This window comes from Kogia breviceps, chromosome 6 (assembly GCF_026419965.1).
Source record: "Kogia breviceps isolate mKogBre1 chromosome 6, mKogBre1 haplotype 1, whole genome shotgun sequence".
NCBI lineage: Eukaryota > Metazoa > Chordata > Mammalia > Artiodactyla > Physeteridae > Kogia > Kogia breviceps.
The window spans coordinates 120,885,048-120,909,831 of record NC_081315.1 but is presented as its reverse complement, the minus strand read 5'-3'; the positions used below and the strand labels follow the sequence as shown (position 1 = coordinate 120,909,831).

The window sequence follows — 24,784 nt, the reverse complement described above, 5'->3', positions numbered from 1 at the left end:
TAATATATATCATTCATTATATAAAACTAAAGATATTTAGTGTTAAAACTAAGGATATTTAGTATCTTAAACTAAAGATATTTAGTATCTTTAAAACTAAAGATATTTAGTGTTAAAACTGAAGATATTTAGTATCTTAATATCTATATGATTCTATAATATATATCATTCATTATATATAATATCTATATAAAGTAATATTTATGTAGTATCAGCTATATTTATCAATTCATAAACTATTTAAACAGATGACGATTATCTTGAATATACACATTTCAACACCCTTAAAAGTATAAATTATTACTCATATCAGAATAAGCTGAGAGATTGCAAAGCTGATTGAAAATTTTAAAAATCTGTATTTCAATGTTCTGCTTGAGGTAGCATGATTTATACTGAACATCTTTACATTACTTTTTAAAAGCCATTCTAAAATCCTATCATTCGTTAATTCTCATATTCATTTATTCAATTATTCACTAAAAATCCAAGCAGTGGTAGCTGGGCCATGACTGGGAAACAATGATAAACAAGACAGACATCTGCCCTCATGGAGTACGTACTACGGTAATATGATAACATTATGTAGTCACAGTTTTTTTTTTTTTTAAAGCACTGAAATTTTGTAACATGAATTTGAAACTAAGTATAAACTGGCAAATTTTCTTTTCATTAGATCCTTTGCAATATATAATACTTCATTAAGGTAAAAACCCACAAAACTTTATTTAAAAAAGGAAACTTGTGAAATAATTCATCAACTCTCAAAACACTCTCTTAAAATTATGTGAGCCTTAAAGACAGTTGATTACTTTAAAAATTCCACACATTAATGAGAATGAAAACATAGATGAAACTTCAGGTATTTCCAAAAATTTACAAGGAGAGAAAATTTTTTTTCTTTTTTGAAAAATTCTTTTCTTTTTTGAAAAATTCTTTTCTTTTTTGAAAAATTCTTTTCTTTTTTGAAAAATTCTGTATACCTTGTATAAGTGTGGAAACATTATTCAAAATGGTCAAGATAGAGCAAAATACAAATACAGAGTATACAAGTAGAACAAGAAAAGTAACTTTAAATTTGATTGCAGAAGAAAATCTGTAGGTTTCAAATAATGGTGGAAAATTTAAAACTAAGAAACATTACAAACGGAATGAACTGACAATTTTGTAGGATTCAGGAATAACTTGCTAGCTGGAGAGCATATTTTTTAAAACACAGAAAATAGGTGAAATCTTTGTGTATTTTAAGAACTGAAGAGGTGGCGGAAGGATGGAATTAGAGATTCAAAGGAAGGGAAAGCCAGCGAGGATGGTTAAAAACAATGAGTGGGTGTGGAATGGGGCTCTTTCACGACAAGTAAAAGGCAGGGACGCAAAAAGAACTTTGAACAGAATAAAACAATTTGCTTACATGTTTCCCTCTGACAGAATCTTGTGTGTAGATCGGAAGAAAGGGAAATAGACTGTGGTTACCAGATGAATAGGGGAAAGGAGAGATGTGCCATCCCTAGGCTCTTGTCCTGGGTCTTAAACTTTAGAGAGACCTCTTCTAGCTGAGCAGGGCAAGGGATCCAGAGGGCCAAGGGGGCACACCCAGCCTGATCCTGCAGCTCCCCTGCTTCCAGATCACACACCAGACATGAAACCACCCAGAGCTCCTGCCCACACAGCCCCAAGTGTGGTTCCAGTGCTGGCTCAGATTTCTTCCTTGGGTTCATCCTCCCAAGGGTCCACAGGTAGGCATACCCTACAGTAGGCTGAATAACGCCCCCAAATATGCCCACATCCTAATTTCTGGAACCTGTAAATGTTAACTTAATGGTAAAAGGAACTTTGTAGATGTGATTGAGTTAAAGATCTTGAGATGGGGAGATTATCCTGAATTATCCAGGTAGGCTTGATATAATCACAAAAGGTTTTTATAAGAGGGAGGCAGGAGGTCAGAGAGAAGATACCACACTGCTTCTCACTTACAGCCTCAAGTAGGAACCAGAAGTGCCAACACCTTGGTTTTAGCCCTGTAGGACTGCTTTTTGACTTCAGACTTCTAAAATTATACAAGAATAAACTTGTGTTAGCTTAAGCCACTGAATTTGTGATAATTTGTTACAGCAGCAACAGGAGGCTAATACACACTCTTAGAGTTGTTTGTGAGGGAGGGTGGAAGTTAGGAGATGAACAGAGCTTGAATGTGCAGGCTGGGGTGTGTACACCTTTACACATGATACTCTTGTCGTGTGGATGGAGCAGGGGATGAGGGGAGGAGCCAGAGCGCAAAATCAGCCCCAATCCTGCAGGGAACGAACTCCAAGGTTTCTAAGAAGTCTAAATTTAGACCTATCATATTGCTAGAAAGATATATTTATCAAGGTAGGAGGATGGGAGAAACTTATTTGATAGTTGATTAGCTTGATATATAGCTTTAGTTTTAAAAATATACTGTAAGTGGACCTCTTTTGCAGTCTCGTCCTGGGCCCTGCAAGCATTGATGGTGGGCCAGAGTAATAGAGAAAGAAAAGGGAAAATATAAAAAATAGAGAAATATCAAGGCTGACAACATATAGTATCTGGTGGGGAAAGGGCAGTGACAGACAAATGATCAGGCTCTGGGTTAGAGGGCATCATGAATACCATTTGCTCCTTGCGCCACAACCTCAGCATGCAAGGGCTTCTGGCAGAGTGGGATACACGTATAAAGAACGATAAAAATCAAAGTGATTTATTGAACTTCTGCTCTATGCCATTCACTGTGGGAAATGCTTTGTCTCTACTGCTTCAAATTACCGTGACCACATGCTCCGGTTTCCCCAGGACGGTCTAAGTTTATGCATAGTTAGCTTGGAGCAATTATTAATAGTATCTCAGTTTGGATGATAAATTAAATGGTCCAACATCATCTCTAATCCTTAGAATAGTGCTGTAACATTGGTATTATTATCCCCATTTGAAATAAGGCAGCTGAGACTCAAACACTTAGGTAACTTGGCCAAAGTCTCCCAGCTAATAAGTGAACTGGAAGTGACAGACAGGAGCCAGTACACGGACAGCCTTCTTCCCCATAAAGGAGTTGGGATTTGATCATGTGGATGTGTGATTCGCGGCCTGGCTGTGTTATAGAATCTCCTGTGGAAACTTGTAAGAATGCCTAGGGACCACCTTGCCTCTCCTGAATTGTAGTCTCCATATATGAAGCCAAAGTACATGCATTTTTTTTAAAAAAGCTCAATTTAAAAAACTGCCCCAAGGACATTGTTTTAGGTGATGCAGAACAACTGAATGGTTTTGGCCAGGGATCACATACGCATTTTAGAAAGTTCACTCTGGTGACCACAGATGCCTTGGCTTGGGATGGCAGGATTCAAGAATGGAAGGAAGGGATTAATCAGCTTTTGCAGTATTTGTGATAGTGTATTTAAATGATGAAGGTAACGTGAGCTAAGCCAACACCTTGGCTAGAAGGAGGGGGAGCTATTTACTGTTACTAAACGTATGAAGTAAGAAGGCAGTAAAGATTTACTACAGGTCCTAAAGAGGTGGGAAATTATCCTTCCTTAACTTACTGATGCTATTTTACAAGAACTAGTCCACCGGAGAATGTGAAGCACACCTCTGGGTAATTGGGAAAGGGCATGGCAGCACTTTAACACCATTGTAAATTTTATAGGAAAGCTTTTATCTTTCCACATAAATAGGTCAGCCACACAGGATTATTGGCTCTTGTGTCCATGTACCCAAGTGCTTTCCAATATATTATGTCTCCACGTTTTTCTAAAATAGTCTGGCTGCAGGTAGGTAGGAAAGTATATGCATTTTCTCCTTTTTGGTATAAAAAAGTCAAAGAGATCCGGAGCCCAGGTTGATACTTGAAGGATGCGTACAAGTACAGCAGTATTTGTTGTTAGGGTAATTCCAGGGTGACCAATAGGTGCCTCTATCAACTGGTTGTTAAATATTTTGAACATTATCCCTCTCCATGGCAAACTACTAATTATTTGCCATTCATTTATATTTATTCACTAAAACTGTGTTTGGTGACTCTTCACTGCGAGGCATTGTGCTCAGCTTGGGTGATTCAGAGAGGAAAGCTCCCTGTTTATTAGGAGCTCACTGCCCAGGGGCTGAGATGGGCAAGTAACCAAACTACTGTATTACAGTTCAGTGAACACACATATAGTTTTTATTTAAAAAAAATGTTATGCGTTGGGTATAATGAGAACATAAAAGGACACAGAACTCAACTGGATTAAAAAATTACATCTGAATGAAACACTGGGAGTGATTCGGTTTGAGCGAAGATATGAAGACACTGAATTTAGGCACAGAGGCAGGAAAGGTATTTCAAATAGAGGAAAGCCCATGAGAAGAGAAAACCCTGACCATAGAGGGATCGTTGGAAAATTCACTGTGACTAGCGGGGTGAGGAGGCTGAGACAGGCAAGGGTCAGCCCCCATCTGTCACGCTGAGGCACCTGAATCTTCTTCTGAACTCTGGGAGTCACTGAAGGGTTTTAAGCAGGGGTTTGACATGGCCACATTTGCATTTTAAAGAGATTAATTTGCCAGAGAGGGGAGGATGAATTAGAAAATGGCCAGAGAATAGTCTGGAGGAGTAGAAAGAAAGTTTTTGTAATAATTCAGATGAGAAGTGAGGATTAGAAACATTAAAATGGCTTTGAGATTTTGAAATGTCATTTAGTATTCATGTATTTATATTCCACTTAAAGATCAGAAGTGGTTTCAGTCTGCATGAGTTATCAGTTATTCACATTTCTCAGATTTATTTAAAAGTTAAAATACTTTTCTTCAAATCCAGAAATTATATCATATTTTAGAGAATTCAAACACTTATAATATTACCAAAAATGTTGTTCCTATTTTCATTAGTGATGTATGAACCAGTAATCAGGTTTTAGCCACTGGAGAAAAAAAAAAAATTTTTTTTGATAATTGGATTATCTGGGAAAATTGAATTAACATGAGCTGATAATCTTCCTATCAAATGTTAGATTTATTACAGTTTGGGGGAACATTTTGATGCAATAAACCTATTGATATCTGTACGTCATTTCCAAGAAATTATATAGAGATAAATAATGTCAGTATGAAAAGTAATAAATGGTTTAGAATCAATGTTTTGGGTAAGGATCAAATCTCTAAGAGTATCAATATTACCTATTTTTACAGAATCTTAACTTTTCAGACATAATTTTGCCAGAACATATAACCTTATTCTTCTATTACACAAATTAAGATTCATCAGTCAGATGACTTGAAATGATCATACAAAATCACTTCTTTCTTAACATAAAGGTCAACGTTCAAACGTATGGACACCAAGGGGGGAAAGTGGCAGGGGGTAGTGGCGGGATGAAATGGGAGATTGGGATTGACATGTATACACTAATATGTATAAAATAGATAACTAATAAGAACCTGCTGTATAAAAAAATAAATTAAAATTCAAAAAAAAGTCAATGTTACTATTCAATTCAAAAGGTCTCTTTTTAAAAAATGAGATGCAATTAACATGTTATATTAGTTTCAGGTGTATAACATAATGATTTATTGTTTGTACATATTGAGAAGTGATCTCCACAGTAAGTCTAGCTATCATCTATCACCATAAATAATTTTTCTTGTAATGGGGACTTCAAAAAAAGGTCTTTTCCGTCGCGGAGCACAGGTTCCGGATGCGCAGGCTCAGCGGCCATGGCTCACGGGCCCAGTCGCTCCGCGGCATGTGGGATCCTCCCGGACCGGGGCATGAACCCGTGTCCCCTGCATCGGCAGGCGGACTCTCAACCACTGCGCCACCAGGGAAGCCCAAAAAGGTCTTTTTTATAGCACCAAATTTGTTCTAAAGTTTTTCACTTTGACACTGGACTAGATGCCAAGTAACAAATATGGAGATAATACTGTTCCTGACCTCAAGAGAAGAAAATATAACAGATTCACCGACTACGCGTATATGGAACCACAGCACAAGACATACTGTAATTGCCAGAAGAGAAGCATGAATAAAATGCTGTCAGAGCACTAAAGAGTTAGCAATTGATACCATGAAGAAAGGCATCTCAGGCCCAAGCACACAGACCTGAGAGGAAATTAGGAGACCTTAATGAAGTCAAGATGGTAGATCTAAAGAAAAGAAAATGTTCTTGGCCATTTTTTTTTCTATTCTTTCATTCTCCCTCTCAAGAAATGTGGTGTTTGTGTGAAAAGTCAGAGTGTATTTGCTGCAGGCATATATCACTTGGGGAATTCTGTCCTCTAAGCACAATACTGAGTCTAATGAATTAAAAAAAGAACTTCAAGTAAATTTACAAAACACGAGTAAAATCTAATGCAAGAATGCATCTTGAAAGGAATTCTTACAGGTCTAAAATTTTTTTTTTAATTTCAAAGATCTCTAATTCATGTCTAACATATTACCACCCAGCTAAAGATATACTTTAGGTAATTTCATAGATCAAGTGTAAGCTTAAAGAGTAGAAACTGATTATAGAAACTTCAAATGGTATATAAATTAATTTCTCTGTAACTACTGTTACACTGTTATTTTACTTGTTCTTACTTTCAGTTCTATGCTGCTAAAATTATTAAGTATATTTCAATGATTAAAAGAAATTGCCCTGTTTTTCTAGATGAAAATGTTATAGCTAAAAGGAGACCCATCCTTTTACCGTTGAGGAAATTTTAACCCAGAGATTCAGTAAAGTTCCAAGTGGACTGGGCAGTAACAGAGGTTAAGGAGGGAACAGGAGGTTAGTAGGAAGTAAATGGACACAGCAGAGGCAAAGATGCTTGGAAACTTTTGCCCTTTTCTTTTCATCTTTCAGGCATTGACACAAGTGTCACCCTCCCTGGGAGGCCTTATTCAGTGCCCGTAACAATCTTAGCACATAGTAGGCGTTCAATAAATATTCATTAAATGGATGAATAAATAAAGTGGAATAGGATCCAAGTTTCCTTCTACATCTGTGGTGGTTTTAAAATATGTCTACAGATTCTTTTCCCATAAAGGTTATTATAGAATACTGAGTAGAGTTCCCTGTGCTATAAAGTAGGTCCTTGTTGTTTATCTATTTTATATATAGTAGTGTGTATATGTTAATCCCCCAAAAGAATAGACATATGTATATGTACATGTATAACTGAGGCACTTTGCTGTACACCTGAAACTAACACAACATTGTAAATCAACTATACCCCAATATAAAATGAAAATTAAAAAAAGAACAATGCATATGTCTAAAAGCTCAAAACCTAAGTATAAATTATGAAGAGAATTCTGGAAACGAATTGTGTTGTTGGCAAAATGGCATCTTAAAAAATAAATAAATAAATAAAAATTAAAAATTCACACACACAAATATATGGCTGCGAATTCTTTGACACTCCTCCCTTCAAAAGTGGAACCTAACTCCATTTCCCCAGAGTGTGGACCAACTTAGTAATTCACTTCTAATGCATTGATTATGGTAGAATCGATGATGTGTGACTCCCGAGGCTAGGGTTCAAAGTCACTGTCCTATTACTAGGCTTCTCTTGGGTGACCTGCTCTGGAGGAAATGAGCTGCCATGCCATATTAACATTCAAGCAGCCTGTGGAGAGACTCACATGAGAAGGAACTGAGACTTCCCACCAATAGCTAGTAACGGCTCGCCAACCATGTGAAAAAAAATACCTTGGGAGTGAATTCTCCAGCCCCAGGAAAGCCTTCAGATGGCTTTAGCTCTGGTCAACATCTTCACTAAAGACTCATAAGAGACTCTGAGCCATAATTTCACAGCTAAGCTACTACTGAATTCCTGATCCACAGAAGCTATGATGATAATATATGTTTATTGCTTTTAAGCCGCTGAGTTTGGGATAATTTGTTATGCAGCAATAACTAACACAATGTCTAACAAGGTCATACATGATCTGGCCACAGCCAACCTTGCCAACCACATCTCTTACCACTCTTACTCTATTCTACTTCCTTTCCGTTTATGAAAGACATTCAGATCCTAGAAAGATTTTTTTTTCAAATTTTCTAGTCATATAACTCTCTTCAAATGCTATCTAACCTAAAAACTCTGAAAATAAAAATATTAAACCCTGCTGCTCTGTTTGATGTTGAATGAGTTATAACTTTCAGCAATGTCTTCCCTATTCTCAAACTACCAGGACAATCGTTTGTAAACTGGGCTGTGTTCCAGAGGTATATCAGGGATCCTTGTAGTAGAATGGTGAGTTTTAGGAGCTACCACTGTTTGAAAACACAAAGACAGAGTAGCCTAACATGGCAGTCATGTGTTACCTTTCTTTTAGTTTTTTGCAATTAAAAATGATATAGCCTTTCCATTAATAAGAAGGAATGAGTAAAGTAGGTAGCTTGTGTATATTTGCTTAGATGGAGCAATCTCTATCTAAGAGAGTCTGAAAACTGCAGCTTTAAATATTTATAATACCCTTAATTCCCTGTGCCATTTGCCAGTTAATAAGAACATTACATATACTCTCCACATCTACTGGAAAACTCATCAACAGATTACACAATCAATCCCGACAGTAGAAAATGGGAATGGTTATAGATAGCTCTGGGTTTAAACTTAGCCAAAGTAGAATTCCCCTTTTGATGAAACCTTCTTGTCTTTTGCAGGAAGGTCCCTGTTAAGATTTACATTTTTTCACAAAGCAGAATTCTTCAGCAGCCTTAGCTATGAAATGGTAGGAGGCTTTTTGTCACACGCTGGTTAGCACTAGTTGGGAATTACTACTCTAGTATCTATTCCAAATACTATGTAACATCTTCTTCTTTTGAATTAGCATTATGAGAGAGACGTTTGGGAAGCATCCCAAAGTTATCACACAGCTTTAAGGTCAGGATAATTCAAATTATTTCCCTAAATATACAGTAAATGCACAGCTGCAAAGGATGTAAAAAAAACAATGGGTACTAATTGTAGTCACAAAATTAAAGACTACTTTGTGTACTTTGTGGGTGTGCTCAGGGCAAAAGAACAAAAGATACGATTATACACTTGCTTGGTAGTTAAGAAGGCATTTTATTAATTAAAATGTCATACAAATTTTCTCAGATAATCAGAACATGACAGTTCTTTACCAGGGTTAGGATATTATAAGTTATTTTCACCATCTTCTCTCCAAAGGTCCTCTTTAAAGGATTATAGCTAAACTATTAGATGATATTAAAATGATTAATGTACTAAATCTTTCTAGGAAGGTTAGACTTTATGGAGTGTTTACTCTGTCATCGTGTTTCATCTCCACCCCTATGCTATTAGGGCCATTTAAGACTACAGCTCATAGTCATTCATCCAAGGGCACACCCACAAGTGGTGTGATCAGGGTCTGAACACTGAAGGACTCCAAACACAGTGTTCTTTCCACCCCCCTCAGCTGTCCCCTTCAACCAGGATCAGATTACCTCAGAGAACAAGCACACTTTTCTCCAGTAATTGGACAATTAGCCTTCTCTTAACCTCCACACTAGAAATGACAGTATTGGAAATGCCATGACTTGCTTAATGAAGAATGCCCAAGTGCCCTCTTAGGTATAAGAATTCTTCCAGTCTTTATTTCCAGTGATTAAGAAATATGGGGTGGTGGTAGTGAGGAGAGAAAGCTACACACTTCATATTTGTTATTTAATCCTAACAGCCCAGTGAAATAAGTAATATATCTCTAGATGACTTAAGGAAATTAACTCTCACGGGGATTAGGAAGCATTCCTAAAGTTTCATACCACTTACAACGTGGAGCTGGGATTTGATTCCACGTATAACTAATTCTAGAGCTCATGTTCTTTCTACTACACTATTCTGTCATGTGTTTTAGCGGCAAATTTGACAGACAGTATTTTATCATGTCTGAGTATTGCCAGCAATCAGACACACCACTGAAAATACTGTATTCCCATAATCACCGCTTTCACCTCCTCATGGACGAATGACCAAGAAAACATGTGAACTATTTTATATATTTCAAGTTACTCACTCCAGTGCACCCTATACATCAACCTGAACTAATCTTCCTAAAACTATTTTCAACGCTTTTCTGAATTGATTGTCATCTTACTGACCAGAATTAAACATCAGTTTTTCACAGACCATGGCTAAAGATGAAGACCTTTTATACCCTAGCTCCATTGTCATATTAAGAACAAACCTTCAATGCACATTCTGATGTTGTTCCAGACCAGCTTGTCTCACCAATATTTCTACACTCACCAAGCTCAACTGTACTGCTCCACCACTGTTGTAACTAATCTTCCCAGTGGAAAGTCTTCTGTTTCAATTTCCCCTCTGCAGAACTTTCAGTGATGGGCTCAGGTCCTCTGACAATTTTTCATTAATAGAATTTGGCCAATTTCAACCTTCCACTCTAGAATATAGTCTAGAGTGGAAGGTTGAAATCATCTACCATCTTCTGTTGTTTGCCTTTGTTTCTGGTGTACTTGTCCTGACTTTGCAGGTAGCCTATGTACTTTTTTTTTTTTTTTTTTTTTTTTTTTTAGCCTATGTACTTTTAAAAGCAGCTACCTGCCTGACACTTGTTTAGAATCCTCCACAGCAACGAGAACTCTGCTGAGTATACAGTAAGCACCCAGTAAACAGCTTCTGACTAACAGTTTACCCTCGATTCCTGACAATGATGAATAACTTAGATTTATGCTGCTCTCCTTTATTCATTTAAAATTTAAATTTAACAGGTGACTTACCACCAGTTCATTCTACAAAGGAGACGAGATGGCTGGTGATGTTCTATTCATTCTCACATAACTCCAAAATACTGAAAACATTTATCTCCGTGTTTTACTTTACAAAAATGAATAAACACCTCATTACATTGTGAAGCCATTACTGATAACTATATAGTTAATCTCCTTGGATTTGTCAACAAAAAATGAGAGGCAAATGAATTTTTAAATAAACATAGAGAAAGCAAATGAATTTTAAAAGAAAGTAAATGAAATTTGAAGACTGAAGAAAGCAAATGAATTGTTTTTTTTTATTCAGAGTCCATAAAACAAAAACCCAAATAAACAGATGTAGTATACAACTAATATAATCTATAATGAATTTTTTGAATGGAGTACCCAAGATATAGTAATAGGTATTGGTTGATGCCTACCCAGGATCCCTCCTCTTTTTTTGAAAGCATGCTGGTTTTTCCTTAGAGTATTTGTCTTTACTCACATAGTTCATGTAAGTCCCAGCAAAGCTGAACTTCTCATCTTCCAGCTCCAGGAAGAGCATCAGATGACTTAAGCCAATCAACACATTCGATTCTCTTAGATACAATGAGTGGTTCAAGTTTGGGCAAGAGATTTAAGATGGTCTAATCAGTCAAACTCAGGATTCTCTTGTCGAAAGCTGGGACAAAGTTCCCTTATTTTGACAACAAGAAAATGTCTGGCTCTAATCTCAGGTCCACAAAAAGAATAAAAATGACAACAGCATCTAACATAGAGCGCTTGCTATGTGTCATGGTTTGTGCTGTATACGTCGATCCTCACAACCGCCCTACATTTTATGTACTATAATTACTCCTGTTTTACAGATGAGTAAATCCAGACACAGATATGATAAGTAACTTTCCCCAAATCACAAGGGTATGAGGTGGGTGATGGGGGCAGGATTCGGGATTCAAGATTGTCTGACCCCAGAGATGTTGCTCTTAACCACTGCTAAACTGAAGCCTGTCCAAGTTTAAATCAACTGCTTATTACGCTGGTCTTGACTGGTTCTCATTCTAGTTCTTCCAAACCTGCTATTTTTCACTCACTGTACATTAAGAATCCACAGTCCTCTGGACAATTACTATAAATTTTTCAAATTTTTGGCCATATATCCCCAATTTTCTTTACCTCCTCACTTTCTCCAATCTGAAAAATTTCCTGAAAACCCAGACCCTCCTCCACTTCTCCCTGGCTTCACTGCTTTGGCAGTCTCATTCAAGTCCACTGCTTCAATAACCACTTCTGTCAGATGACCCATAAATGTCTTCATTTCATTCCAGAATTCTCCTCTGAGCTCTAGACTTGCAGCTCAGACTTACCATTGAAACCTCCTCTTGGATGTCTCACAAGCACTTAAAATACAACTCATGCTCTCTACCCTCCTTCCCACCCCGAACAAAAACAAAACCTTGTCCTTATCCCGTGTTCTCTATATCAATGGACTGTATCACCATCCATACTGACAGAAGAGAAATCCAAAAGTCATCCTTGTACCATCCTCCCTCAAAGCGGTTCCCTTTCTCCATCACCCAGAGCAGCAGCAAGCACTCCACTCTGACTAATATCACCGACTGTCTAGAGTCAACCTCTGTAGCAGTCTCCAAATACTTTGCTTTGCATTTGTCCTGGCCTCCCTTCAAGCTGTTCTCCGAACTGCAGCAGGTGAGCTTTTCAAAATCCAAATCTTGTCTTGCTCTACCTCCCACCTCCACCTCATACTGGGCTTAGGATAAACATCTTAAAACGAAATCCTTAATATGACTCACAAGGTCCCATAGGATCTGACTTTCTCTCTCAGCCCTCATATATACCACATTTCCCACTAATGTTTAAACTCCCAGTTTACGTTTAGGCTCTTGCACGTACTATATCATTTTCCCATAGCACACTTTATCTCTTCTTACCCCTAGTTTTCATATCAATCCTTTCTTTAAGAGAACAGGTCACTGGAGGTCATTATGCTAAATGAAATGTCAGACAGAGAAACACAAGCATCACGTGGTATCACTCATATGTGGAATCTAAAAAAAAAAAAAGCCAGACTCATAGAAACAGTGCATAGAAAAGTAGTTGCCAGGGGCTGGGCGTTGAGACAAATAGAGGTTGGTAAATTGTACGAACTTTCAGTTATAAGATGAATAAAGTTTGAGGCTCTAATGTATAACATGGTGGCTACAGCTGATAACACTTGCATAACTGAAATTTGCTGAGAGTAGAGCTTAAATGTTAAAGAAAGAAAGAAAGGAAGGAAGGCAGGAAGGCAGGAAGGCAAGAAGGAAGGAAGAAGGAAGGAAAGACGTGAGGTGATGGATTGTTAATTAACTCAATGGGGGGAATCCTTTCACAAAGTATATGTGTATCAAATCATCACGTACACTTCAACTATCTCACAATTTTACTTGTCAATTACACCTCAATAAATTTGGGGAAATTTTTTTAAAAATTATCTATGAGTTTTAAAAAAAGAGAGCAGTTGGGCTTCCCTGGTGGCGCAGTGGTTGGGAGTCCGCCTGCCGTGCCCCGGTCCGGGAGGATCCCACATGCCGCGGAGCGGCTGGGCCCGTGAGCCGTGGCCGCTGGACCTGCGCGTCCGGAGCCTGTGCTCCGCAACGGGAGAGGCCGCAGCAGTGAGAGGCCCGCGTACCGCAAAAAAAAAAAAAAAAAAAAAAAAAAGAGAGCAGTTTAGTCATCACTTCCTCAGACTCCACCACCCTCACCTATTAGAGAGCACACATTAAATTCCCAAATACCTGCTAAGTGAGTGAGGGAAGGAGGGAGGGAATGAATGATTACTTCCAACAATTATCTATTGGGAAGTTTTATTTAGTGTCATATTTTTCCAATTTTGCTTTGTTTTGTGGTCTCTGCCTTAAAGGATGATTGTTTTGAGGTCTTCCTGATGGTTTCACCTACATCTTGGTTGCTGTGGAATGAACACGGTGAGCTGTGAGATCTGAAGGAAGAGGTGGACAGCTACAGTGTTATTCTAACTAATTGCTGCCGGAGTAGCTTATCCTCCATATTAACTCAGAAGGAGAGAGAAAGAATGGCCTTCTGTATGAAATTCGAACTCCATATTTATTAACAGAAATTTGGAGCTATCTTTGACATGTTGCTCTTCTCCCTACAAGTCTTACCTTACTACAAATCTATTTCCTTTAAAACACAGTAATATTGGACTTGGATAGGCTTGTGAAGGGATAAATAAATGGGACATCTACCAAAGAAATACATTTGATGATGCTTATGCCTTAATTCATTCAATTTTTAAAGATATCAATTCTCATCATTTCTCTAAGCAGACTGGAGGATGGAGAACTGGAGAAAGCATATTTCCTTTATTTAATTTGGAATGCTGAGGAATGCAGATGCTCTTGCAAACTTGTAATCACCCAATAAACTGACTTTCAGAGTCAAAAAGACAACAAAAATATCCTGACTTCTCTCGTATCTCTGGTCAAATGCAAGTAGATGCTATCATCTTAACTTTAGAGAATTTGTATTACAATAGTAACTTTCCCAATTAAAAAACGAAGAACCTTATTAAAAAAGAACCATATGTATATGTTCGGAAAAAAAGCTGAAAACAAAACCTTTTTTGGAATCTGTGATCATGGATCCCATTTTATACTGTGCGTGTGTGTGTGTGTGTGTGTGTGTGTGCGCGCGGCATTGACAGAACGGAATGTTCCATTATGAGTTTTTATTTTGAGAGGCAAGGTTGGCTCTACGGCCATATGGAAGCGATTCAGTGTAGTGGGCATGCTGGCCAACTGTGTAGGCTTTCTTCCTCTTCACAACGCAATTCAAATTACATTTGACAATGGGTGAGCGCCAATGAAGAAAAAACTATTGGAAGCTACACCTGAAAAGACATTTATCATTGCATATAGTGGGTGTATGCACCCCTAAAATTCTGGGGGTGTTATCAATGATCATGTAATCTGGCAACTGGCATTACTGGTCATAATCTGAACATCTGAAAGCTAATAAAATTAACAGCCTAATCATGTTTGTGTTACAAATAGGAAAGTCTTCTTCTGGAATAAAATTTCCGGGAGTAAATGAACACAGAGTAGTGAGCATAAAATAGGCAAAAGGATTCAAGAAAAATAGAAGTAAATTCAGTAAAATATGGTATCAGGAATACCAAATCAGAATATATTATTTGGACTCACTTACCATCAAAATAAAATAAAAAGAAAAATATGGTGTTCCTGAAATCCTCATAAAAGGACTGAAAACATAAGAAGTTCCAAGAAAAAGTAGAACAATGTAGACATAGAGAAGAAAAATGAATCAAAACAATCACAAACCACATTTCAGAAAGTAGAGTCTGCCCTGTGTTAAAAATTGTTTGGTCAGAGAACACTCTAAGAAAATGGATGGCTGAGTGTCGCAGTGCTAATGAATCCCTTTATCTGCTAGATGTCTAGCTTCTGTGAAATGCTTTCAGTACTCCCAGCATCTGAGTGGACAGACCAGGAGAGAACGGATGGCATTTAAGCCATAGACCTGGCTCTTGTGGGATGTAAGTAGGGTCTTGGACCTCCCTAGAGGAGACAGAGGTGTAGAGACAGCTTCATGGGAAACAGTGAAGTATGCTGAGGATTTGGGGAAGGGAGGGGTCCATGCCATTTGGGTTTGTGGCTCCATTGCTAATTTTTTATAAGACCTTGGTTTTCTTATTTGTGCCTCAATTTCCCCCATATCCAAAATGAGAATAATCACTGCTGATTCACATCATTATAAAGATAAAATGAGATTAAAGAACACATAAAAACACTTTTTAAAATTAAGAGTCTAAGTGCAAGATATTACAATTGGGCTGTATTTCTTTGGCATCTGGAATCTATTACAAGCAACATTCAGCTCCCTGGACGTATACTTCTAAAACAGTCTCAGGAGAGCTTCTAGCCCATCCTTTCTTCTAATGAAATCACATTTTCCTCTCTCTATATAACTGTCAGAGAGCTCAAACATCATAGGCTCCACTGAATAAGGTAAAAGATAGAGAGCTACAGCTGACCGCAAGTTCTATGCTCCCCACGTTCCACAGTTTCACTTAGCTGTATGGAGATATCACCTATCCCAGGACCCAGTTTGCTTTATAAGCTGGGATAAAATATAAATAACATATGCCAGTTTTCTTTGTAAAATCAAAAACCAAATACCTATTTTAAGTCACTTTGTTCTATTTCAGCAGTCGTTTTGATTTTAATAATTTTATATACGGACACTATAATAAAGATCTAAAAACAATACTCTCATATATGAGGAACAAGAAGTAACGTTTTGGTAGAGAAGATTAAAGAGGAGAGATTTCTCAGGCCAGATTTCCTTGGAAGCAACAGCACTTGGTTCATGCTTTGAACATTTTGCAGAGATACAGTATTTACAGTTCACAAAACGTACCAAGTAAAAAATTTTCACCTTAAACCTTTTGCATGGATTTTACTTCAGGAGAATCAGCTTACTTGGACCTTAATAGGGTTTGGGCCAAAAGAAAGAGGAATTTTACAAATTATTCTCTGGGGTCTGTAGTGAAGGTAGAACTGTTCCAGGAACTATGAGAAGCAGTTTTGCCTGGAGAAGAAAATTATGAGCAGGGAAATGAACCATCTTTGTCTCAGTCTGTCATCAATACTGACAGAGTCAATGAAGATCAAAAGAGATAATGCACACAATGAAACAGAGACAGTGCCTGGCAGCCAGTATTATTATTTGTACTATTATTAATATTAACATCTACTGTTAGGAATGACTGGAATACACACCAAAGCTAATTCTTAGACATGAAGAGGATACATGCATATGTTTAGCCTCCAGTTGGAAATAAGCCAGGCATTGTGCCAAATCCTAAAACTATAAAGTACGAGAAAAATTATCTGCTCCCAAGAAGTTTACCACCTTGCAGAAACTATAACTATACATTAAAAAAATAAACCTGAGATGGGCAAATATCAACAGGCAAAAAAGGCTACAAGAATTTAGAGAAACTCATCACTCTGAGAATATTTTTAAAACCTTCTCAAAGTATAATTTCTTTGATAATATATAATAGGAACAATTTTTTAAAGTCATATCTCCAAGTCTAATATTTTTACAGGTTACAAAAGTGACAAACAAATGTCTGCACAGATAGCTGGAAAGCATTCCAGCATTATTTATATAGGACTGTTTAAAGGATGCTAATATGCTTAAATGTTATGAACGTGCCTGTGGTTTTCAGAAAGCAAGCACCCACCTTCAAAGCAAATAGCATTCCTCAAATCACTCTAATTTGACTTCCAGCCACATTATTCCGCCCAAACCGCTTTCACTGAGATCTTGATGAGATCTTCACACCAGGAGACTAAAGAACCAAGCCAGAGAGCTACATGGTCAAGGCAAGGCTTAAAATCACACCAAGAACTAACTCAGGAGAGGCTATACTGTTACCACCATTGAGCACAGAAACGTAAACATTTGTTGACTGTTATTGTATCAGTCACATAATTCTATTTAACACACTTAAATACACTCCTGCTAGTGTACTGGAATTCTTTATGAATTAAGCACACTGCCTACCCAAATTGGCACTGTGCCATGTTGAAGGTCGGTCTCCTATGGATCTCGTAGCTTACGTAGAGAATGCAGAAAAATTCCATAGAGGCGTCCATCTCCATAACCTAGAAGCCTGTAAATGTTTACTGTGTGATTGTTCCTTGGAGCTTTTCAGAGAGTTTCCTACCTTCTTTGTTTTTTTTTTTTTTTTTTTTTTTGTGGTACGCGGGCCTCTCACTGCCATGGCCTCTCCCGTTGCGGAGCACAGGCTCCGGATGCACAGGCTCAGCGGCCATGGCTAACGGGCCCAGCTGCTCCGCGGCATGTGGGATCTTCCCGGACCGGGGCACGAACCCGTGTCCCCTGCATCAGCAGGCGGATTCTCAACCACTGCGCCACCAGGGAAGCCCCCTACCTTCTTAATTCAACAATAACCTTGGTGCTCCATGTCCAAGTAACTCGGAAGTTTGTCAAATGTAAACTACTATGCGGTCACCCATGTTCCTATAATAACAGATTATTCTGCCCCCACTTTGTATTACATTCTTAAAAAGATGTAGGAGAAGGTATAATTTGAGTACAAACTTCAGAATTTATGTTGTGCATCTGGGATTCCTATGCCCTTTTTCCGGTTCTCAAAAGGGAGTGACTGTTCGACTATCATGAGCACGGCTCCTAACCATTCACCTGACATTCACTGTTGTCGCGCAAGAAATCTGTATCGTGAACAAGACACCACCAACAAGAATCATACATGGAGAGGGGTTCACATTCCCCCTCAACAATCCTTAAAACCATGCCTTTGGAATCTGATCACACACAGGGCAAAATAATGAACCTCTTTTATATAAATTCCTGCATTTTAACTTCAATTATTAAATTATAAAATATTCTAAGTAATAACAATTTGTGTTCATTGTTAATGATGGCTACCTAATTTTAATAGCAAATGATGTTACAGGTCTTATCAAATGACTTATGCATTTCGAAAAACACCCTAAATTTAAATTACTAACTGTTCTTACAGTATAAATTAAAACTTTCTCACAATATAAAAATCAATGTGAAACTCCCTGTCAGGATTTCCTACAATGTAAATCTAAATAGAGCTAACTGAGTACAATACAAATAAAGATTATTTAAATCTCATCAATAATACGCATTTTCCTTTAAGATCTGTTATTATCTGGCATGATTGTGACTGTGAAGAACAGCCTCATTGACACTGGAAGCAAATCACTGATTAAATGGTTTTAGCTTGTTTTCCTTGAAAAGTCTCCAAAGCATCTAATGTCTAATAAACCAGTATAACAACTGATACAACTTTTAAAAAGTTTTTACCTTGCAGCATTTGGTACCTGTCAACTTCTTTGAAATCACTATGTTCAACTAGTCATTTTGAGGAAAGTAACCAAGCTCTTTTTATAGATATTAACAGCACCAACACATATGTGAACTCCCTGTCAAAAGTAACCTCCTACAGGCAATGGAAGGCTTTTATTGCCATGCTTTTTTAAGAACACAAATGACTGATTCATGCACGTAGTTGAATCTATATTTAAACAATCTTACTGCCATATTCTTACACTCAGTTTTCTCTTACATTCTCTAAATCAAAGGTTCTCAAAGCATAGTCCCTGGGCCAGCAGCAGCAGCATTACCTGAGAACTCGTAAGAGATGAAAATTCTCAGGTCCCTAGCCAGAACTAAATCGGAAACTCTAAGGTGAGGCCCAGAAATATGTGTTTTAACAAGCCCTGCAGGTGACGCAGGCTAAAGTTTGAGAACCTCTGCTCTAAAGCAAAAAGATGTTCTCCAGCTGTACAGAAAAGTTTTTATCCCTTACTTGGGAACAGTCAATTTTGTAGTATCCTATGTCTCTAAGCTCAAGATGCCATTATACATTATAGAATATACCAGAGTTCTTTACAAATGATACCAATTTTTTTAAAGAATTTCATTTCACCAAGATTTTAGAATATGGCATATTCTCAATAAATGTTAAAATATTGATGTGCACTTAACTAAAAATGTGGGTTGTAAGGGGAAAATGTGGTTATTCAAAGCAGCATGATATTACAGAGATAAAAATGGATAATGTCTTGTCTGTCATAATTTAAACAGATTCTTCCCTATAATTAAGGTCAAAGAAAATAGGGCTCGTTCTAACTTTTCCCCATTGGTATTTTATGGGTCCAGAACTTGTGCCATTTATACAAGTAGAGTCATGTCTGCACGATGAATGAATGAACAATATAGATAACACATATTCCTATACAAAGGCCCAAAGAATGGATAGAGAGGAACTGGTTTATTTTGCCAATAGCCTGCATGGTGTGGCCTATGTTATTAGAAAGGATAAAAACTTTAAAAAAATAGAAGGAATTGATTTGATTATAAAGGTATGCACCTCAATTTCTGCATAAATACATAACAGATACTAAGAGTAAAGCTTTGGGAGAAGCAATATTTTCTTCCCCTTTCAACCAGAGAAAAAACAGGGATCAAATTTATAGTATGATGTATTTTGATTATTCTTTTAAAATTGTTCTTAATTTCATTTTAAGAATATCATACCCTATTCTATACAATTGTTATTACATGCATCATAAAGCTGTGGGTCTCGAATTTTCCTTTCCCTTAGGAGCTTTGTAAAAACCATATTTTATATGTGAAGTACCCAAAGTAGTGTGATTCCCATTTTACAGCAGATTTCCCACTGGAATATAAACCTTTTGAGAATTTTTGTGTGTGTGTGTGTGGTACGCGGGCCTCTCACTGTTGTGGCCTCTCCCGTTGCGGAGCACAGGCTCCGGACGCGCAGGCTCAGCGGCCATGGCTCACGGGCCCAGCCGCTCCGCGGCATGTGGGATCTTCCCGGACTGGGGCACGAACCCGCGTCCCCTGCATTGGCAGGCGGACTCTCAACCACTGCGCCACCAGGGAAGCCCGAGGATTTTTTTAAATTTAAGAAGAGAAAATACTTTTATAGAGCAACATAACTTGCATGAATAATTCATCTTTCATAGATGTCACTGTCATTCTAGAAAAAACACTATATATATATTTTTTGCACTTAAAGACAATGATAGACTATGAACTTGTCAAATTTTCAGTTATATTAAGAAGAGATGATGTGCTAAGTGTAGTAAGTCAGAACGAGGAAAACAAATGATATCAAATGATACCATATGATTTCCCTTATATGTGGGATCTAAAATATGACACAAATGAACGTATCGATGAAACAGATACAGACTCACAGGCATAGAGAAGAGACTTGTGGCTGCCAAGGGGGAGGTGTGGGGGGGAGGGAATGGGAGTTTGGGATGAGCAGATGCAAATCATTATATCTCTATATGGATAAACAACATGGTCCTACTGTGTAGCACAGGGAACTATATTCAATGGTTTTCTATATGGTTTTCCTGTGATAAACCATAATGGAAAAGAATATGAAAAAGAATGTATATATATGTATAACTGAATCACTTTGCTGTATAGTGGAAATTAACACAACATTGTCAACCAAATATACTTCAATAAAATAAATTAAAAATAAAAAAGCTAGAAAAAAAGAGGGAGATGATGATACATCACGAAAATAAGAAATGTCATGGCATGAGTTAATAAAATAACTTGCCTGAAATAAATCACAGAGTGTTTATAGTAAATCTATCTACCCAACAGCTGGCTCAGCCGATTAAATCAATTTCACAAGGCTGTTCTAAGTTAAATTCATTTACATCAGAGAAAATCGGAATGCAATACCTGAGACTGTGCATTAATATTGGCTCCTTCCTTAACGAGAACTTTGACAACTTCTGCTTGTCCAGCCAAAGATGCAATGTGAAGAGCCGTATTTCCTTTCTGTTTTGGAGAAACAAAATGGAAAATGTTGGAGGCTTCCAAATTTTGTGGAAATCAAAATGTACAGGTATTTTCAATTTTGCTGATGATTTGAAGTGGTTAAAACTTGTCATTCCATCAAGATTGCAGCCCACCTTGGGAAAAGATAATTTTTACCATCAAAACATTGGCCATCCCATACAGTGTCTTCCTTTTCTATCCAGCACAATTCCAGTTTAGTGTTAAGAACATGAAAAGACTGAGTTCTTAATGAATCAAATAATCTGGGATGTGTGTACGTGCGTGTCTGTGTGTGTGTGTGTGTGTGTGTGTGTGTGAGACAGAGAGAGAGAGAGAGAAAGAGAGAGAGAGAGAGAGACAATATTACCATTCACGTTATTACAACAAGAGTCCTACCCCAAGATAATATAAACTAAAAAAAATAAATAAATAAAAGTTTATCTGAACCATTGAATTTATTTCACCTTGCAGAGAAACCTAGGAATTTTCAGTGGTAGAGAAACTGACAATTCACAGTTGTATTTCGAGTCACTGGAGCACATGGTTGTTCAAAATATTTTGGGAATAAAATAATAAATTTCACATGAACTATACAATGTTACCAATAATTTCTACCATTTGCTACGTCAAAATTTAGCAACACTACCAAACAAAAATGAAAAATAATTTAAACCTATCATGAAAAGAAAATATAGGCTAAGAGACTGAAGGATGCCTATCATCGGATTAAAACAAATAACAAAAAGAAGACTAAAAACCAAGCAAATCTATACATTCAAAGCCATACATTTTGGACACTAATTCTCTTTTTGCCATCTACTCACTGTGGGCCCTTAGCCTCTTGTACTATTTTGAAGACTTAGTTACCTTCTCTTTAAATGAGGAGACTTAATGAGATATTTTTCTGGAGCTAAAATTCTACAATTGTAATCTGCGATTAAAAATGAACCTATATTTTAAAACATCAACAGAGTTTAAAGGAAAGGAAACAAACGATAATAAACAGTCAAGCAAGAAAGAGTGATCGGTTTAATGAATATATTAATATGAGCAACTCAGGGGAAGCAAATAATTTGATATACATTCAAACTGACATTCTTTTTTTTTTTTTTTTTTTTTGCGGTACGCGGGCCTCTCACTGCTGTGGCCTCTCCTGTTGCGGAGCACAGGCTCCGGACGCGCAGGCTCAGGGGCCATGGCTCACGGGCCCAGCCGCTCCGCGGCATGTGGGATCCTCCCGGACCGGGGCACGAACCCGTATCCCCTGCATCGGCAGGCAGACTCTCAACCACTGCGCCACCAGGGAAGCCCCAAACTGATATTCTTAAACACTTGTTTAACATTTATCTCATGTTGTCAAGAGAAATGTTAAAAAAAATGTTTATTCTTTCTTTAAATTAAGCAATTTCTTCCAAAGCAAACTTATATTTTAACATCTTTGGAACTGCCAAAGAGTTATCTGTTTGCTTTCGTTTTTAAATTTCCACTAGAACTGCTGTACACTATACTGTGAGCAGGGTCAGTCTACATTTGGCAATTATGTATGAGATGTTGGAAACCCAGGTTAACTGGCCATATCCCTAATTTACTCCAGGGCTCTTTCTGTCTATCCTTGATTAGACTAATGACCCAGCCGGGGGTTTGAGTGCCTGCCACCTCTCTCTGCATCTCCCACGACCAAACTGTCACACTGCAGCCCTGGTCAAATGGTGTGATTCTGATTGGCTACTTTTTTTTTTCCAAATTAAAATTTCACCTTCTAAAGACAAAGGTTTGTCACCACTGATATTTTTTAAAAACACCTGTTGTTTCTGAAATGATCCCCCAAAGACAAGGTTCAAATATATTTAACCAAAAGAAGTATCAACAAGAAAGTAACAGGTTGTAGTATACCAAGCGTCTTGTAAATTCCTTTAAAAATGAGTCAAATTTCTTTACAAACACATGCTACAGTGACAAAATCTAATTTTACCCTAATAATTAAATCCATGATCCCAAAATCCCTTTTCCATTAGAGTATAAAGGATCTGTATATTCTCTTACCAAGTTAAATGAATACATTAAAAGATATAACAATTTAATGAAAGCATGACAATTATTTGTTCATTTCCATTGAGAAGTTTACTACATCAATTATTTTAAAAAATGAATTAACCTTGGGAAAATAGGTGCTTTTGTCTACAGAGGATTATATTAGTCTAGTCTCTCTGTGAATCAAAGGAAAAAAGATAGAATACTAGAAACTAGAGATACAGAATTCTTCAGTCTCTGATAAGTCCCTAAACGAAACCATTCAAACTCTGCAAAGTTTAATGGACAGAGTTTCAATTTTAGTACTGCATTGTTAAGAATCTTTGGTGTTCCAGCAAACCTCTGAAATGTATATATAACCCGGGAAGAGAAGCTTTAAATCATTTCCTCTTTTCCAAGGAAATAAATCCTACTAGCATAAACATTACCTTAGTGGCAGAATCCACAGCGGACCCTCTTCCCAGTAGCTCGTGAACCAGCCCCACATGGCCTTCCTTGGCAGCCAGATGGAGAGCGTTGAGTCCATTCTGAGAAGAGAAACAAACAAGGCCTCAGAAGTGGAGTAATGATGAGGTAGACAGTGGCTGATCTTATGCAAGTATATAACCCAGAAGATGGACAGACTCTGATCCCCTCATTTTCTCTTTCTTTTTGCGTTAGTTTGAAGCTATTAATTTCAGAGAGACTAATTTCCAGTGATTTTGATTCAGAGAGGCAAAGAGGTAAATATTTATTAGACATGTGGATCTGCAACTTCATTTCAACAAACTTTCTCTTTAGACTAAGAAATATCTAAATACTTTTCCAATGAGGAAAGAAAAAGAGCAACTCTGTATCATTTGTTGTGCCAGCCAGAAATAAAATTCTGTATAGTTTCTAGAACATAAAGAGCTTTAAATAAATCTTACTTTTTTAACAAATGGGAGAGAAATGTCCTCTTCATAAAAAGTAATTACAGTGTCATAGGACAAATTCTAAGGTAACACAACTTTGTAAGGACAACACTGTACTTAAAAGAACATTTAGTACTTTGTCACTTATGTGTCTTGAGGGTTTTTTTCAAAAATTTATCTTATAATCTATGATAGTACTGTAATATCTGTTCCCATCTATCTAAATTCCTGAAAAATTTATTACTCACCATAGCATTGAAAAAATTCTTTGAAAATTTCACTAAATATGGTATCTACATATATTATACTGACAAAGCTTGAAAGCAGACCTTGCCATACATATAGGAAGAACCAAATACAAGTACAAATTGCTTCATGGCAAATTTCCTATCTGTGGTCACTGTATATCTTATACTTAATGATTTTCTTAGGAAAAGTATTCAGGCTTTTATATGTGACTCAAAAATAAAGTAATATTTGTTTTTCTTCTTTGCAAAACATGGTCCTGGTTTGTCACCAACATTCAGCTTTGAGTAGCTGACAAAGTTGAATTCAGTACTATTAATACACTCATGTCATGGTTTCCATATATTTACTGGCACAAAATGATAAGAATTAAATTTATTATTATCATTTATTAAATTAAAATTTGAAATTTATGATTCTGTATATTCCAAGAAAATTTAACAAATG

The 24,784-nt window shown here is 37.1% G+C and overlaps 1 protein-coding gene across 50 annotated transcripts in view; it reads right to left on the bottom strand.

The window, feature by feature from the left end:
• Nucleotides 1-24,784, bottom strand: part of ANK2 (ankyrin 2) — a 689,273-nt gene that overhangs the window by 156,312 nt on the left and 508,177 nt on the right. For all 50 annotated transcript variants that reach the window (XM_067036535.1, XM_067036530.1, XM_067036514.1 and 47 more), the window contains 2 exons: nt 23,627-23,725; nt 21,069-21,167 (listed from right to left, as the gene is read on the bottom strand). In XM_067036535.1, coding sequence (XP_066892636.1) covers nt 21,069-21,167; nt 23,627-23,725 — 198 coding nt within the window. The remainder of the gene's footprint in view (nt 1-21,068; nt 21,168-23,626; nt 23,726-24,784) is intronic.